The sequence below is a fragment of a genome, assembly GCF_019968955.1.
Source record: "MAG: Porospora cf. gigantea A chromosome Unknown PgA_NODE_147_length_33529_cov_318.434_1-15000, whole genome shotgun sequence".
In the NCBI taxonomy this organism is placed as follows: domain Eukaryota; phylum Apicomplexa; class Conoidasida; order Eugregarinorida; family Porosporidae; genus Porospora; species Porospora cf. gigantea A.
In genome coordinates this window covers 1-15,000 of record NW_027151416.1, presented here as the reverse complement: position 1 = coordinate 15,000, position 15,000 = coordinate 1, and the positions used below count along the sequence as shown (strand labels likewise).

The 15,000-nt window shown below is 53.6% G+C and overlaps 12 protein-coding genes across 16 annotated transcripts; 4 read left to right on the top strand and 8 right to left on the bottom strand.

Annotated features, from left to right (window-relative positions):
• Positions 1-85: 85 nt before the first annotated feature.
• KVP18_001932 (uncharacterized protein) lies at positions 86-646 on the top strand (the record flags this gene model as incomplete). Its single annotated transcript, XM_067952442.1, has 1 exon — positions 86-646. The coding sequence occupies one exon, from the start codon at positions 86-88 to the stop codon at positions 644-646; it is 561 nt and encodes a 186-aa protein (XP_067812530.1).
• Positions 647-685: 39 nt separating this feature from the next.
• KVP18_005150 (uncharacterized protein) lies at positions 686-1,422 on the bottom strand (the record flags this gene model as incomplete). Its single annotated transcript, XM_067949521.1, has 2 exons — positions 686-1,044; positions 1,074-1,422. The coding sequence occupies 2 exons, from the start codon at positions 1,420-1,422 to the stop codon at positions 686-688; spliced, it is 708 nt and encodes a 235-aa protein (XP_067812538.1).
• An 87-nt stretch (positions 1,423-1,509) lies between these two features.
• On the bottom strand, positions 1,510-2,145 carry KVP18_001929 (uncharacterized protein; the record flags this gene model as incomplete). Its single annotated transcript, XM_067952435.1, has 1 exon — positions 1,510-2,145. One exon carries the CDS (start codon positions 2,143-2,145, stop codon positions 1,510-1,512), a length of 636 nt encoding a protein of 211 aa, XP_067812524.1.
• Positions 2,146-2,214: 69 nt separating this feature from the next.
• On the bottom strand, positions 2,215-2,569 carry KVP18_005151 (uncharacterized protein; the record flags this gene model as incomplete). Its single annotated transcript, XM_067949522.1, has 2 exons — positions 2,215-2,246; positions 2,275-2,569. 2 exons carry the CDS (start codon positions 2,567-2,569, stop codon positions 2,215-2,217), a joined length of 327 nt encoding a protein of 108 aa, XP_067812539.1.
• A 111-nt stretch (positions 2,570-2,680) lies between these two features.
• KVP18_001937 (uncharacterized protein) lies at positions 2,681-3,503 on the top strand (the record flags this gene model as incomplete). 2 transcript variants are annotated; one of them, XM_067952447.1, is made up of 2 exons in its annotated part: positions 2,681-2,788; positions 2,817-3,503. In XM_067952447.1, the coding sequence occupies 2 exons, from the start codon at positions 2,681-2,683 to the stop codon at positions 3,501-3,503; spliced, it is 795 nt and encodes a 264-aa protein (XP_067812535.1). The 2 variants fall into 2 exon arrangements, with proteins under 2 accessions (XP_067812535.1, XP_067812536.1); XM_067952448.1 differs by lacking the exon at positions 2,681-2,788 and having other exon boundaries at positions 2,976-3,503.
• A 1,127-nt stretch (positions 3,504-4,630) lies between these two features.
• KVP18_001935 (uncharacterized protein) lies at positions 4,631-5,871 on the bottom strand (the record flags this gene model as incomplete). The annotated part of the gene is made up of 3 exons (XM_067952445.1): positions 4,631-4,708; positions 4,737-5,107; positions 5,145-5,871. The coding sequence occupies 3 exons, from the start codon at positions 5,869-5,871 to the stop codon at positions 4,631-4,633; spliced, it is 1,176 nt and encodes a 391-aa protein (XP_067812533.1).
• A 74-nt stretch (positions 5,872-5,945) lies between these two features.
• KVP18_001930 (uncharacterized protein) lies at positions 5,946-8,889 on the bottom strand (the record flags this gene model as incomplete). 3 transcript variants are annotated; one of them, XM_067952439.1, is made up of 8 exons in its annotated part: positions 5,946-6,009; positions 6,037-6,542; positions 6,580-6,881; positions 6,909-7,000; positions 7,029-7,058; positions 7,092-7,789; positions 7,850-8,660; positions 8,762-8,889. In XM_067952439.1, 8 exons carry the CDS (start codon positions 8,887-8,889, stop codon positions 5,946-5,948), a joined length of 2,631 nt encoding a protein of 876 aa, XP_067812527.1. The 3 variants fall into 3 exon arrangements, with proteins under 3 accessions (XP_067812527.1, XP_067812525.1, XP_067812526.1); XM_067952437.1 differs by lacking the exons at positions 5,946-6,009; positions 6,909-7,000; positions 7,029-7,058; ... (1 more) ...; positions 7,850-8,660; positions 8,762-8,889 and having other exon boundaries at positions 6,033-6,542; positions 6,580-6,807; XM_067952438.1 differs by lacking the exons at positions 5,946-6,009; positions 6,037-6,542; positions 6,580-6,881; positions 6,909-7,000; positions 7,029-7,058 and having other exon boundaries at positions 7,082-8,660.
• A 27-nt stretch (positions 8,890-8,916) lies between these two features.
• KVP18_001931 (uncharacterized protein) lies at positions 8,917-9,414 on the bottom strand (the record flags this gene model as incomplete). Of its 2 annotated transcripts, none has more annotated exons than XM_067952441.1 (1): positions 8,917-9,414. In XM_067952441.1, the coding sequence occupies one exon, from the start codon at positions 9,412-9,414 to the stop codon at positions 8,917-8,919; it is 498 nt and encodes a 165-aa protein (XP_067812529.1). The 2 variants fall into 2 exon arrangements, with proteins under 2 accessions (XP_067812529.1, XP_067812528.1); XM_067952440.1 differs by having other exon boundaries at positions 8,917-9,408.
• A 557-nt stretch (positions 9,415-9,971) lies between these two features.
• On the bottom strand, positions 9,972-10,709 carry KVP18_001938 (uncharacterized protein; the record flags this gene model as incomplete). Its single annotated transcript, XM_067952449.1, has 1 exon — positions 9,972-10,709. The coding sequence occupies one exon, from the start codon at positions 10,707-10,709 to the stop codon at positions 9,972-9,974; it is 738 nt and encodes a 245-aa protein (XP_067812537.1).
• A 171-nt stretch (positions 10,710-10,880) lies between these two features.
• KVP18_001934 (uncharacterized protein) lies at positions 10,881-12,785 on the top strand (the record flags this gene model as incomplete). The annotated part of the gene is made up of 3 exons (XM_067952444.1): positions 10,881-10,932; positions 10,971-11,476; positions 11,517-12,785. 3 exons carry the CDS (start codon positions 10,881-10,883, stop codon positions 12,783-12,785), a joined length of 1,827 nt encoding a protein of 608 aa, XP_067812532.1.
• A 157-nt stretch (positions 12,786-12,942) lies between these two features.
• Positions 12,943-14,112, bottom strand: KVP18_001936 (uncharacterized protein; the record flags this gene model as incomplete). Its single annotated transcript, XM_067952446.1, has 1 exon — positions 12,943-14,112. The coding sequence occupies one exon, from the start codon at positions 14,110-14,112 to the stop codon at positions 12,943-12,945; it is 1,170 nt and encodes a 389-aa protein (XP_067812534.1).
• Positions 14,113-14,389: 277 nt separating this feature from the next.
• KVP18_001933 (uncharacterized protein) lies at positions 14,390-14,902 on the top strand (the record flags this gene model as incomplete). The annotated part of the gene is given in 3 exon segments (XM_067952443.1): positions 14,390-14,588; positions 14,627-14,874; positions 14,894-14,902. The coding sequence occupies 3 exon segments, from the start codon at positions 14,390-14,392 to the stop codon at positions 14,900-14,902; spliced, it is 456 nt and encodes a 151-aa protein (XP_067812531.1).
• Between the last annotated feature and the right edge of the window lie 98 nt (positions 14,903-15,000).

Below are 15,000 nucleotides of genomic sequence, written 5' to 3'. Positions count from 1 at the left end.
GATGAAAACTGAATTGATCCAAGGCGGATATGCCCTACGAGTCGAGGTGCAAGCTGGCGAGGAGATCGTAGCTGAGCCAGGCGCCATGATCGCCATGGAAGGAATGGACATGAAGGTGGGCTCTCCAGGCGGCTGCATGAGCGCATTCCGTCGCAGTTGCTTGGGAGGCGAGAGCGCCTTTCTCAACACATTTACTACCTCCAGTGGGGGATGGTTGGAGTTGGCTACTGCCACCAGTGGCGTCATCGTGGAGAGGACGCTTACGCAAGGTGAGAAAATCTACATTAAGCAGGGCAGTTGGGTCGCTGCTAGTGGCGATGTCACTATGTCGTTGAAGTTCACTGGTCTGAAGGGGATGCGCGCCGGTCAATCCTCCTTCTTGAGTTGCACCGCAAAGGAAGGAGACGTAAAAGTTTGGTTCTGCGCTGGAGGCAAAGTGATCAGCCACGAGCTTGACGGCAACACAGTCATTGTTGACAACGACAACTGCGTTGGGTACAGCTCCGGATTAGATTGGTCGGTATTCCGCCCTGGTGGAACCAAGGCGCGTTTCGTGGCCGGAGAGGGACACACTATGAAGTTCACAGGGTCCGGCACCGTCTGGGTTCAAACCAACCACGGGATGCCAAAACCTCCAGCCAACTGATGAATGATATACAAACAATGCCTTGATATACAAATACCACTAGGGCGGTCGTCGGCTGAACAGCGCACTTCGATTTCTGCAGAACTCTTCGTACTCCCGCTGGAACGCCTCCTGGCGAGTGTCGTGCCGTTCCAGTGGAGGAGGGGAGGATTTTGAGTGTTCGATCTCCGTGCTCTCCTGGCATTCGCTGTCTTGGGATTCGCTGGAGGCTATTGTCTCTTCGGGAGAGACAAATACAGGCTGAGGCTGCTGGGGTCTCAAAGGGGATGGTCGCACTTGAAGGTTTCTAGTCCTGTCGGACTTGAGCGTCTCCTCTGACAATAATAAGGATTCCACGATCATCCGCTCCAACTCGCAAAGATTGTTGGGCTTCGGAAGCAAGTCACCCTCTGATCTGACTGCGTTGACATCAGTTGCCCTGACTTACACTCATTTGTCTCAGTTATGGTTTGGGCGTTGTTTGCAGGCGCGCTTGATGGAACAGGAACCACCTCTGACAACCTCAGCCGACGGCCTCTACTCATTACCCAGATGTTCTCCGACTGCTCTCCCTGACGCGCAGGCGCTCTGTGTAGGGTTCTCTGGAGGCGTTCGACGTTTCCTTTGCGCCAAGTGCGTACTGGTGTCGCCCTCTTTGCCAGCTCGCTGGTCAAGGCGCTGAACGATTCGGCAAGCCATTCGTCTGTACCATCGATCATAAGGAACGCGCCAAGAGATTCTGCTTTGTCGCGATTCATCACGTCACGAGGATAAAAAAAGATCTTTGCCGGTTGCATCGAATGCGATGCGCAGGCAAGATTTAGGAGTAGTTCCTTCAAAAATCGGAGGTGACAAGCCTGAACACCTGGTCTATAGACTCACACTCAGTCATCCGAGCCTGAGAATCGCGCTTCGAGTTCTTCATACTCCTTGTTCTTCTGCTCCTCTAGAAGGTTTCGTTCCAGTTCTTCGCAGATCTCCACGAAGTTCTTCTTCTCCCAGCCGGTGCCTCCTACGGAGAGCACCATTTTTAAGCTGCCCAACAGACCAAACACCCAACAGCAGCTGATGAGCATGCTGATAACGAAGATAACCGTGGATCCGACCATGTAAAGAATGTCTTCAGTGGTCGGTTTCCAAGGTAAGCCATCGTCGGTAGTATGTCCGGCGAGCGCCATGAGCCACTCTAGCCACTGTGTCACGAATTGAACCGCAGTCGAAACTAGATAGACATTGAAGCCGACGTAAAGCAAGTGGCTTCCCATAGGCCAGCGCTTAATGACGCAGGCGAAACCACCAGCCGCAATCACAAGTTTGAAACTACCCATGATCATGGTGCCCACCTCTGCCCATCCTATCGTAGGGGACACAGCGGTAGATATAATTTCGTAGAGGCCCCAGACTGTGAAAGCGACAGCAAGCATTATCGCTCCAACGGCGAGCGGGACCTTGTTTAAGCAAATGGCACGGTGTCGGTTCGACGGACCACACGTGCACCGTTTCTTTTCTGCATTGCCCATTGCTCCAAATGCACAAAAATCCAGTCATAAAACGCACTCGTTGAGTCCCACGCGTGACCGACATGACTTCTAGCCTGGCCCTACCTTGGGAATGTCGAAGTCTGCGTGACGGTGCTACCGATATCTCACGTTCCGTCTGCAATGAGAGACTCTGATTGAGCTTCTCAACGCGTTCTCTGTGGGTCAGAGAAACCTTTTGCTGGATGCGGGACGCCTCGCGGTGTTTCTTGGCGATACGAAACGCCTTCTCGGCGGGAGTCAGCTGCTCATCAGCTCGCACGTCTGCCGCAACTTCCACTTCACGAAGCGGGTGGGGCTTCTTCTCGATAGATTTGGCACGCTTTGTGTCTCTATCTTTCTTGATCTTTGCCGATTTGACGTCTTTCTTCAGTCTTAATGGACCTCCAGGTCTGCCTTCAGTCATAACTCTCTTGGATGTGGTGTCGAGAGTAAGAGTACGAATATCGTTGAGAGGATGATGATACCAGAGACGTTGCACAGCAAGTACAGCTCGAAATCCATAAAATTGAAATAAATGGTCTGGATGGCGCTTGGCGAGCGTCGCACCTGCATCTCGCCGGAAGAGGGGTTAGTGAAAGGTTGCCGTCAGTTTCAAAGAGAAGGGACCTGTCTGATCTCCAAGGTGGGCCTCGAGCCGTCACGCTACCCAGCCGGTTAATAATTTGCCAGGCTTCAACAGACGGGAGGGAGAGCTCAGAGAGTTCTTGGAGGGCCAGGCCTTGCATATCCCTGCAGCGCCCACGCGCAAAGCATTTACGCGTAGACCTAGGCGTTTTCGACCTGAAGGCTCGACTGCTAGACAACTGGTTATGCAAAAGATTGCTAGTTTCGATATGACTGACCAGGATAAACGGGGGGCCACTCCGTGGAAGGTGCTTCCCATAAAGGTGGAGAAGGAACGGCAGACATACCGTTTCTGCAGACAAGTACCCGTTGCGGCGTTTCCTGAGGAGCTTCCGGACAGACTGGTCCCTCTCACCAGTGCCAACAGCAGCAGCTCAGGCATAATGGAGTTGAGGCGTTACCTCTACTGGGTGGAAACGCTTCACAGTCAACTCTCGGAGAGGCAGCGGTTAGTTCGGATGTTTCCTACTCTGACCCCGCTCTTGTCGCGGCCTTGCGTTGCAGCAAAGCCCCCCCTTGATCGCCCAATGCTCCCCCCAAGTCTGCTGACCCATCCTATGGGCCCCCCTCGCGTTGCGGGGGTCCAGTTACCGAAACCGTCGGGGCCCCCGAAGGGCAGGGGGCTTCCTGGCATTGCGCAAACCTGTGTGGTTCGCTCAGACGCACGTAATTCGGTGCCGGTGGAAAAGCGTCACGTGTCGTTTTTAGGTTGAACTCTGTATAAAGGTTTTACTAGTCGCATGTCAGGTCACAGATGTAGTCACAGACGTAGTCACAATAGAGTGATGTCTTCTGAGTTCGACATTCTCACCGAAGGACGCCTTCCGTCTTCTGAGTTGGATCTCACCAAAGGGCGCCTTCTGCACTCCAGAACACCTTTTATCAAGAGTGCAACACTCGTCATCAGCAAAATGGCCACTCCAGCGACGTAGAATAAATCCGAGGGGATCTCATAAGGTTTATAATTCACGATGGTCCGATTCGTAACCTGTTCCGCGAGCATCACGGTTGAAATCGATGCGGCCAGAGGAGCCACAGGGAGGAACCCCTTCAGGTCGCTTGCCGAAACGCGCGTTCTCATACTTATGTATTCCGTTTTTTTTTATCGCTACCATGAGACTGCATCTATTCCACGAAGTTTCCTCCTACCCGACGTCGCTGTTAGCCACATTTGCTCGGCACCTATACCCTTTAGAGGCCCAGCGCCAGGACCCGTGTCAATTCCAACTGCCGACCTCACCTGTCACAGATCAATGCGCCATGCAGCAAGTGGTTGTTCAGCAGATTCAACCTGGAGGGTTCCTTCCTTCCAGTCCGCCTCCCTTTCCTTGTGAACCTCTTCCGCATGGGCCAGTGCAGTACCAGCCGATGCCATTACCAGTGCCGTACCAGCCCATGCCATTACCAGTGCCATACCAGCCCATGCCGTTGCCAGTGCCATGTGTCATTCCTCAAGTACAAGTCCCGCCTGCCACCCCCGCAGCTACACCGCCGAACCAGAATTGGCTACGTCGCTACTTCACCCCGCAGAACACCTCCGAGAATTCTCGGACACCACGCAGCCCCGGCCTCTCGGCGTCCCGATCGTACAGCTCCCGCAGTTCACGCAGCTCACGCAGTTCACGCAGCTCTGACAGCTCACGCAGTTCGACGTCGTCCTACTCAGGCAGTTCGCAGACGTCCAGCGGAACGTCCAGTTCTAATTCTTCATACTCGTCGTACTAGCGAACCGTTACAGATTTCACCTTCCAGACACCAAAACGCAGAAGAGATTTTTTGCTGTAGAGTTTAGAAAGACAGGTACCACCACAGGAGCGACGACACATTCGTTCACGTGGCGTTATGCCTCTATGCTCTGGTTCTCCGCCTTCTCTTCCTTCTCGACAACAGCACCAGCATTCACAATAACGTTTGTTAGCTGAGTTTCCCGTCAGAATATAGCCCACCTTGCATTTATCGCCCACCACTGCTCCTGTGCCGACAATGCAGCTCCTCAGTTGACACCCTGCGCCGACAGAGGCCCCCGGCAGCAGGATTGTGCGGTGCAGCCGAGCGTTGGCTCCGACGACGCAGCCGGTGGCCACTGTCGACTGCTTCAGCTGCGCCTTGACGCCTATTTCAGCTCCGTCAGCGACGACCGCGTCCTTTTGCCCTGAGGAAATACTTGGGTGCAGGCACGCGGGCACAGCCTTCGCAAGAATTTCGGGTTTCGGATTGAGAAGACGAACAGTGGTCTCCTCGAGGTCGAGTCTTGAGGCAATCCGCACGCATGGAGGGTCGGCAAAACAACACCTGATAGGTTTACCCTCAAGCCACTCTGGAACGTGTGAACCGCCAACCTCCGACTCGCTTACCTTGCATCTCATCGCTGTCTTGATAGGCAGTGAGGTAGGGCAGCAGATCGCCACGGATGAATTCCGTGTCGCTTGGTACGGCGTCTGACCGAATGTAACGCATTATGGCCGCGGAGAACAAGTACGTATGTAGGTCTTGGGCCTCTGAGTACAGGGTGGCAGTTGGAGAAGCGAGGAGGGTGCGAAGAGGTAAAACGATGTCCTTGTTGCCGCCGATGTCGAACTCCGAGGCGTCGCGGAAAAATAGCAATCTGCAGGCATCAACCACCGCCCAAGTCGCATAGCTCACATGGGTCTTGTACACAGGCTCAGCATTCATCAACGCGACTACGGCAGCACCTTTGAAAGCATCTACCATCTTGTCCAGTTGAAGGGGCCCCACAATGTCGCAAGGCAACACAAGCGTGGGTCGATCCTCAAGATGAGCGTGCCTAAGACACTCGACTGTGCCCTTCTCCACAACTGCCTCTTCTACAGCCTGAATGCTGATCTCAAAGGGTAGCGTGGGCACACAGGCAGCAATCTGAGCCTCTTCGCTCTGCTTCGTAATCACCATACACTTCGTGACAGTGACATCCTTGCCGCAGCAGTCAGCCACCATTCGCAGCACGAAACTTATGAGAGGGGAGCCTACTAGGGGCACGCAAGCCTTAAGGTAGCCGTCAGATATCACGGTGGGCAGCAGTGCCCCGGAGCCGGCAGCTAACACAACGACTTGCACGTCCATAGTTGGTAAAACAGAATATACCGAGGTCGGCACAAGCACGCATTGCCAGACTCAACCTAGTGGGCTTGCAGGCTCTAGGGATTCGCAAGCAAGTGCTCGATGGCGGCGTTGACGTCACCCCGCTGCTGCCTCAATGCTCTGTGTGCGCTCGCTGCCGCTACTTACTCCAGATTCTTCTGCTGGTCTGTGAACCCCATTTCAATCAACTGAGCAGCTTGAAGGTCGTAGTTCTCTTGGGTCCGCGGGGGCTGACTAACGGTTCGACCCCCCCTGAGCTCGTCTGCGTAGTTCTCGAGGTCCTTGTAGCATTGGCGCAACCTCCGCAGACCACCAGCGTCAGGATTAGGGAACACGTAGGAGTCGTCGTCGTTCCGGAACCCCATTGCCTCGATGACTCGGGCGCCTCCTGGAACATCCAGCACGCTAACCTTCATCCTAGCGTTTGACTTCATGATGCGTCGGTACTTATCCTCGGTTGCATTGAGACACACGTTCTTGCCGAGGCGAGCGCAAGTGTCCAGACAAGTGAGTTGCGCGCTGGGAGGCGCGCTTATCCCAGAGACAGCCTGATGAAGGGCCGCGTTCTGACTGGTGAAATTGTTGGCGACAGGAACTGGGGCTGTCGGGGCACGTGCCATAGGGTCCATGCCTCCCATCGAGCCTTGGAACCGCTGGAGAACATGACACAGCCACCGAACAGGATCTCACCTCGATAATACTCAGGATCTGCTGTCCCTGAGGCGTGGCGAGCAGCGTCTGGTGTTGGTGGAGGATGGTATTTGGTAGCGACATGGACGGGCACAGAAACCGAACTACCATGTCTGTGAAGTGGTTGCAGTTCCACGATATGAGATTATACGAGTCCATAGTGAACCGGTGTGCCACGGACTGGAGGTAGGCTCGCAGTTCGTTAGCGGTCTTTTCGGTACGGCCCATTTCCAATATGCGAGTCGGAGTAAGGTTGTAGCTCCGCTGAACCTCGGCGTGGGCGAGGTTTTGGATGCCTCCGGCTACTTAGATACAAACCGAGTACTCACAGAAAAAATACTCCGAACCAAAAACCTCCACGCCTGTGTGCCAGATGCCCTCTATATCCACGCCTGCAACTAGACGGCCAAAATTTCTCGCCCTGCGTGAGGAAGGCGAGGAGAACTCACATGCCTCTCGAGAGGTCGTACACATGCACCCTGACTGTCATTATGCTGTTTTTTTAGGAGCACGTTCTGAGGTTCACTAGGATTCGGCCCAAAGGCATCTCGTGAAAGGGGTTCTGGCGCACTGAAGTCGTAGGAAGCACAGTCAAGTTAGAGCAGATTTTCCGTACAATTCTTGGGTCAGGAGGTATGGGTGACATGGGAGGTGACGTGGCCTGAGACTTCGACAGGTCGAACTTTTCGCTTCTGGACATTAGGCAGACGGTGTCCTGTTCTACGTAGTTGGCTGTTCTCATCCACGCCTTGGACTTCAAGGAGTACACACTATTTTCAATCAACCTCCATTCTCTTAACACTGAGAGAGCGGAGGAGGTTTCGGGTCTGACCACTGGCACAGTCTCCTCAAGAATGGCCCGAACAACCTCTAGCAGCTGCTTTTTACAACGCACCTCATTGAGTAGGGTTGGTGGAGGACTGAAGGGCAGCGAAGCAACAATCTTCAAGTTTTTTAGGATCAGCTGGTCGATGAGTGTACTTCCGGCAGCCAGTTTTTTTGTCCGGCGAGACAGCGGTTCCGGTGCTTCCAACAGAATTTGTACCTCGTAGAGCATCTGCGAGAGATGATCAGGGATGCAAGCTCTTAAGCGTTTGAAATGGATGTGAACGTCGAAGAACCGCGCAGTCAGTCGTCGCTGGAGAGTGGCCAACCAGCCAACGACAACTGAGTCGAGCGGGAGTGGGAGCTTCACAGCTTGCTGCCTGACCTGCCTGACGCTACTACGACAAAAGCATGCTACAGCTCCTTCCCAAGAGATCTCGCCTACCTCTGTAGTATCGTCTTGGATGAAGTGGAAGGGTACGAAGTGGAAGCGGGAGTAGTGCTGGCTCATGAAAAACTCAGGCATCGCCATTAATTCCCTTTGGCGATGGTCAGGCAGGCGGAAATCTGGGCTGTTAAGGCCCGCTGTCCAATCGACCTTGCTTAAACTTTGGAAAAGCTCTTTCCTATGCGGGCTGTGATTCTCGTATAAGGGTGACATCGGCGGACTGTGTAACCCTGCCCAGGCGAACACTATGTCGGGTTCGTAATCCCTCAGCCCGCCTCGAAATGCCTCAATCAACATGAAAAATGTGGACACGCTAATAACGCGCCGAATGTGATCTGGGCAGTGGTAGAGACAGCTCAGTGCAGAAAGAACTAGCCGCTTGTAGGGCTTTGGTAGAATCACAGGCAGCCCGTCCTCAAATGACTGGATGCCGGCCAGAAGGGAGTTGCACACGTCGTCGACGGTGCGTCCGTTCACAGCGGCCACTATGGCTGCTCCGCATTGCGGTGTAGCATGCCGCGATCTGACATCGGTCGGGAACCGCAACAAAGGAGACGTCAGGTGGTTGCATTCCCTGGTTTTGGACCAGGCCTTCTCCAGAATCTCAGGCACCCACTGCCGCAGTCCTGACTCGAAGATCTGGCGCAGTCGCAACTCATCGTAGGCTGTCCCGAACAGACAATTGTAGAGGTTCGTCGCTTGATCCACCCCCAGACAACAAGATCGGCCTTGCAAAACGCGTTCAGCCTCGCTCAAATTGCGTTCGAAGGTCTCAGAGTCAGCAGTCCAGTTTGAAAGTTGGGCAAACCTGCGAAGGATGAGGGAATACATGCAAAAACAAAGTGAGATTCTAAACGCATATACAGGCAGGCCGAAAGTGAGACCCCAAATGCATCTTCAGGCACCCACCTAAGGGTCTGACGAGCCTCCTCCAGATCACTTTCTGCAACGGGACATCGAGTCCATCGTCTGGTGCTCATGATCACTGCCACCACTTGATCGGCTGAAAGTCCTAGACGCAGATTTTGAAGTCGCATTTCGGAAATATTTAGATTTGTACATCATCACTCGGTTTCGCTATCTTGATTGAGAAGCTTCTCGAACACACGACGCGGCACACCGCTGGCTCCTGACCGGCAGAACACTTTGATCAGGCACGAAGCTGCCGCTAGCACAGCAATGGCATGCAGGACAGCGAGCGATATCTCTAAGTCGAGCTGGCTCTCCGGGTTAAACGTGTCGGCGATGTACTTGGCGGGGGCCAGCACCCGATTTGCGAGATGAGGCCAACTGTCGATCTTCAACCGAATACATCGGGTGAGGCACGTCACGTAGGTCAGCATTCGAGGCGCCATGCACCCTAGGTATCTGGATATCTGGCGTTGCAGCCAGATGCGGTTGCGAGCTCGGAACCGCAGGATGGCACAAAACATTCGGAGAAACAGAGAAGGAGTCTTCTTAGAAAAAAATCCAGCCAGTGAACTGCCTACGCACCGCATAGGCCTCCTGTCCAAGAAAAGCGACGGCGACGGATGGTCGAACACGGCACTGGGCATGACCATCTGAGCTGGCACGAGGAGCCACAGCAGCAAGCCGACGCCTGCTATTAACGGGGTTAGAACCCTTAGTGAAACGATCTGCTGAGTCTCACCGGCGAGTGCGCAGCTTTTGGAGGCCACAACGTATGGCAATTAACACCATGTGTGCACTTTATGATGATTGAGCCGTGTGCAGACACAAAAATAGGAATGATATCTCAAAACAGCGAAAGGGCTGTGGCTAAGGTAGCCATGTGGACCAATATATTCGAAGATACCCGCTTTTCCAATATATTCGATGATACCCGCAGATACGACTGAAGAATTTGCAGGAACAAAACCACGCTCATACCTGTTGAGACGACTCATCAGTGAAGAACTCTATTTCACAGAGAGAGTCACCAGTGGGGATCTAGATCCAGTGCGTGTGTTCACCGACTACCCAAAAAGACAAGCACCTCCAGCCGCAGTTCAGTGGTTGCAGCGGCAAGGGTCGCCTGCCCGGTTGCCTCCACCTTCCAGGCCACCTTCAGCAGTGAGGTGGCTTCTCCGCAATGGAAACCCGAAATCGCGTTCGGACGTCACCTGATCTTGTATTTGCATGCCGTGAGCAACGCTGAGTCGAGTTGAACAGCTCGTGGCTTCGCAGCCTCTTTTCTGAACCTCCAAATAACAAAGTAGTCGTTGACGATCTGCTCAGTAGTCCTCTTGAAGCCGAGGGACTCAACAGCAGCAATAAACCTGTTCCCTGTGTTCAGACGCGACACGATCTCCGCAATCACGAGCGTTCCACCGACTTTCAACGTCCGTCGGGCTTCAGACAGGAAAGCTGGCCAATCCGTGCCCATGAGCGCCAGCGAGAAAACCACCACGTCCATGCTCGCGTCTTCCAGAGGCACATCCTTGATGTTGGCAGCGATGACCTCTGGCTTGGTGGACACCAGGTCGAACGAATACACCTGATGCACGTCCTGAAGCTCAGCCTGCAGATCGGCGTCTCCGCAGCCCATATCAGCCACGAGGAGGGGCCCAATCTGATTCCGGAGCCACTTGGATATCATTTTCAAGGGGTTCAACGGCCACTCCTGCGCCTGAAGGCGGAAGCCAGAATGATATTCCTCAAAGAAGGCTTTGTCATGGCCGAACTCGTCGAAGGCGTGGTCACTGGTCGCAGTGTAGAGTCTTTCGTTGAGGAATCTGAACCGGGCGCCTTTCATGTGGTCTTTGATGTCCCGGTCTGCCTTCTTGCCTGGCTTCTTGGGGCTTTTGACGTATTGTGTCTTCACGCTGGACTTCGGTTTCTCACCACGTCTTCCCATAAATCCTCGATTTCGCTGCAACTGCACTTGAAACGGTCGCCACAGGCTCTCGCACAATCAGTCTCCATTCAGACCGATCCACACTGAAGCTAGAGCACATCCTGCAGGAACCCACAATTCTTTTATCTGCCCCACTACGTATTCGAGCATTTAGTTAGTAACATTCAGATAATGACTATGAAGGAGAGCGAACTGGGAGAGATCTACAAGGTCTCAGGCCCTCGTAGGTGCTTTACAGTGGGATGTCTCACCCTTTTGCAGTGGTTGTTGCGGAGAACATGGGAGGTGCGAAAATGTACGAGCTGGTTCGTGTGGGCTGGGAGAAGCTAGTCGGTGAAATCATCCGTCTGGAGAACGACAACGCGTACATCCAGGTGTACGAGGATACGTCCGGACTGTGTGTTGGCGACCCCGTCGTCAAGAGCGGGCAGCCACTGTCAGTTGAGTTGGGACCTGGAATCATGAACACTATATTTGATGGAATCCAGCGTCCGTTGAAGGTTATAGCTGACGAGACGGGATCCGTTTTCGTGCCCAAGGGTGTGACCATCAACTCACTCGACCACAGCCGACGCTGGGAGCTAAAGCACGCCAAGGTAAAGGTCGGCGACATGGTTTCCGGAGGAGACGTGTACGCGACCGTCTTCGAAAACAACCTGTTCAAGGAGCATCGACTGATGGTGCCCCCGAAGATCACTGGTAGGGTCAGCTATCTTGCGCCCCCAGGGGAGTATACCATTGAAGACGTTGTCTGCGAGGTGGAGCGGGTAAGTGCCTTTCGTCTTGCGCTTCTCATATTCCTTTCAGCCCAACGGCGCCAAGGAGCAGCTGCACATGGCACATTACTGGCCTGTCCGCGAGCCCCGGCCATACGTTGAGAAGCTGCAAGGCAACACATGCCTGCTGACTGGCCAACGCGTACTCGACTGTTTGTTTCCGTCGGTGCAGGGAGGAACGTGTGCAATCCCCGGTGCTTTTGGATGCGGCAAGACATGTATCAGTCAGGCCCTGTCGAAATATTCTAACTCTGAGGGGGTTATCTACGTAGGATGTGGTGAGCGCGGTAACGAGATGGCTGAAGTTCTCTCGGACTTCCCTGAGCTGACCACTGTTATTGATGGCAAGGAGGAGTCCATTATGCTCCGTACTTGCCTCGTCGCGAATACATCTAACATGCCCGTGGCTGCTCGAGAGGCGTCAACCTATACCGGAATCACCTTGGCGGAGTACTTCCGAGATATGGGATACAACATCGCAATGATGGCTGACTCCACCTCTCGCTGGGCTGAAGCTCTGCGCGAGATCTCGGGGCGACTGGCTGAGATGCCTGCCGATAGTGGTTATCCAGCCTATCTCGGTGCCCGCTTGGCGTCCTTCTATGAGCGTGCAGGGCGAGTGTCCTGTCTGGGTTCTCCTGACCGAGAGGGGTCTGTGACCATCGTGGGTGCTGTATCCCCACCGGGAGGTGATTTCTCGGATCCCGTCACAGCGGCCACCATGTCTATCGTGCAGGTCTTTTGGGGCCTGGATAAGAAGCTGGCTCAGCGGAAGCATTTCCCCGCCATCAACTGGACATCGTCCTTCTCCAAATACGTGCGGCAGTTGGAACCGTTCTTCGACGACTTCAACCCAGAGTTCGTGCACTTCCGACAGAAGATGGGCGATATCCTGCAAAGCGAAGCCGAGCTCACGGATATTGTACAGCTCGTTGGTAAGGACTCTCTCTCGGAGGATCAGAAGCTCATAATGGAGGTATCAAAAATCATTCGCGAGGACTTCCTCCAGCAGAACGCCTTCTCGGACTACGACTATATGTGCCCTCTGATTAAAACCGTCGGCATGATGCGAGTGGTGGTGCACCTCTACGAGCAGTGTCTCCGAGTTATCCAGGAGACAGCTCCTACGGAAAAGAAGATTGGCTGGTCCACTATCTTCAACACTTTGAGGTCCACGATCAGCAAGGTCACCGCCATGAAGTTTGAGGACCCCAAGCAGTCCGACGCCTCTTTCAAGAAATACTTCGACGGGCTGTGCGACGAGATCACGATGCAAGTGCGCTCTTTGGCGGAGCGGTAGTGCTGCTGTGTGCTAGTGATTGCATTGCAAAGTAGCAAAAATTGACACGAATTTTGATTCAGTTACTGCTTCAATTTATTTCAATATATTTTGACTTTTGGATGCGATTTTTCAGTAGCTTTGCTGGTTCAACATAAATCATGTAGCCAATCTTTAGTTATCCACCGCCCAGCTCAGGGTGGCTGGCAAGCACCGCCAAGACGAATGCTAACATGCACCCCTCTTTCTCGACACTGAACATGCTCTTGTTCCCTGTTACAAAACACAACGTGGCCGGTCTGAATGAGACCTTCTTCTTGCCACGATAATGCCGAAGCAGGAGTGCGGCGTTGCATTGGAAGTGTGTCGTAGAGGTCGGGTTTTTGATCCAGTTGGAGAAGACGCAGGCGAAGGCCTCCTCATACGCCCTCACAAATCCGAAAGGCTTCACAGGAAATTCCTGCAACGAGGAGCGCAAAGCACACCAGGCGTGGACGTCCCGCCTCCAGCTTAGCCCTGGCGGCTGCGGCATAGAATCGGCCAGCGCCTGCAGCCCAGACTCCGTAGAAAGCAGCAGCGCCAGGCGTGCCGAGCTGCTGGTTCCCACCTGGCGCAGGAAGGGGAGGTCGTCCGGCGTTAGAGGACTGGCCGCAGGCTCTATGGGTTTCTTGGACTGTGCCTTTTTGTTCACTCGTCTGCGAGATACTTTTGGCTTCTTCTTGCCCTCGTCGATTGTTGGGTCTGGAGGATAGACCTGCGATGTACGATGCGTGGGGATACTGGATTCTTGTAGATGAGGTGGCGGCGCTGCCATGTGAGGCATCTGCATAGCGGATCCCAGGTGCATTGGCATTTGCATCGAGGTCATAGATGGCTCTTGAAGAGGCATAGACATGTTCTGAAAATTCTGCGCCATGTTGGTCATGATTGACTTCTGCAGGTCAGAGAACTGGGCATTCACAGCTTGCTGCCACATCAGAGCCATAGATGACTGCCTCATCATCGGATTGGGCTCTCCGGGTTCTTGTTTGACTTCGGGGCTGGCAGCGTTGCTTGACAAGTCTATAGGCTCTGACTTTACCCCTGACCCAAAAGGGGCTGATGGAACCGCACCTCCGCCGAGGGCGAGGTACGGCATGGGCATGAGCATTGGGAACGCCAGCACGGGCCGCCCCCCCTCCACGTTAGGCATCGCCGGCATAAACCCTGGAGGCATTGTCATGGCGGACAACAGCGGCGATGCCGCACCAAACATCTCGTTCTGACCATGCAGTGACTTGTCCTGCGAGGCCAGACTCGCAGCATTCGTGCTCGGAATATCGAACTGGAACGCAGAGCCGAAGCTCATCACAACAATAAATACACATTAACGGTGGGTACGACTCTGTAGGTGCTAGGCTGATCACTTGACGATTCAATGAAGCCTATTATGTGCAAACGTTCGGCGTTTTGTCTCGAAAGAATAAAGGGTTTAAGAAATCACACTGAATTATTTAAATTAGTGCTACGCTGAAGGAAAGACCTTGAACCAAACGTGCATCCGTTGTGGTGTGTATCATGTGTTGTCGCAAGCGTAGTAGACGCGCAAATGCTGTTCCCAAAAAACGTAATTTTAATACTGACAGATGGCTGGTCATGTAGAAACTGGAGTTTCGCCTGAGACATCGATGGACGCGACCGCTGAGGACTCACAAGCTCCTGTCGTCCCCAAGGGGGTCATTTACCTGTCTAAGATTCCCAAGTCGTTCACTAGGAGCAAAGTCATTGACTACTTCAGCAAATTTGGCGAAGTTACCAACTGCTGGCTGAATCCTGAAGAGGAATGTAGGTGTTTCATTTCATCAGCAGCTCATGTCTTCCAGATATAACAAATCGTAGACGTAAGACCGGCAAGGTAGGCGGGATACAACGGCGGTATGTTGATGGCTGGGTTGAGTTCGAGGACAAGCGACATGCGAAGCGGACTGCGAAGCAGCTAGACGGGCAAGAAGTGGGTGGAGTCTCCAACCTTAAAAAGAACCCGGATTACTTTGATACGTGGCACGTCCGGTACCTTCCGAAGTTTCAATGGTACCACTTGGAAACGCAGGAGTTCTACAAGAAAGACCAGGTATCCAATCTTCTGGCAGTTAAGATGAGACAACTGAGCAAACAGAATTTTGAGTATCGACAACGTCTGACTAGAAGGGCAGAGCATCGATCGTTGGGCCGACGTCCACGTGCAGGAGACGTCCCA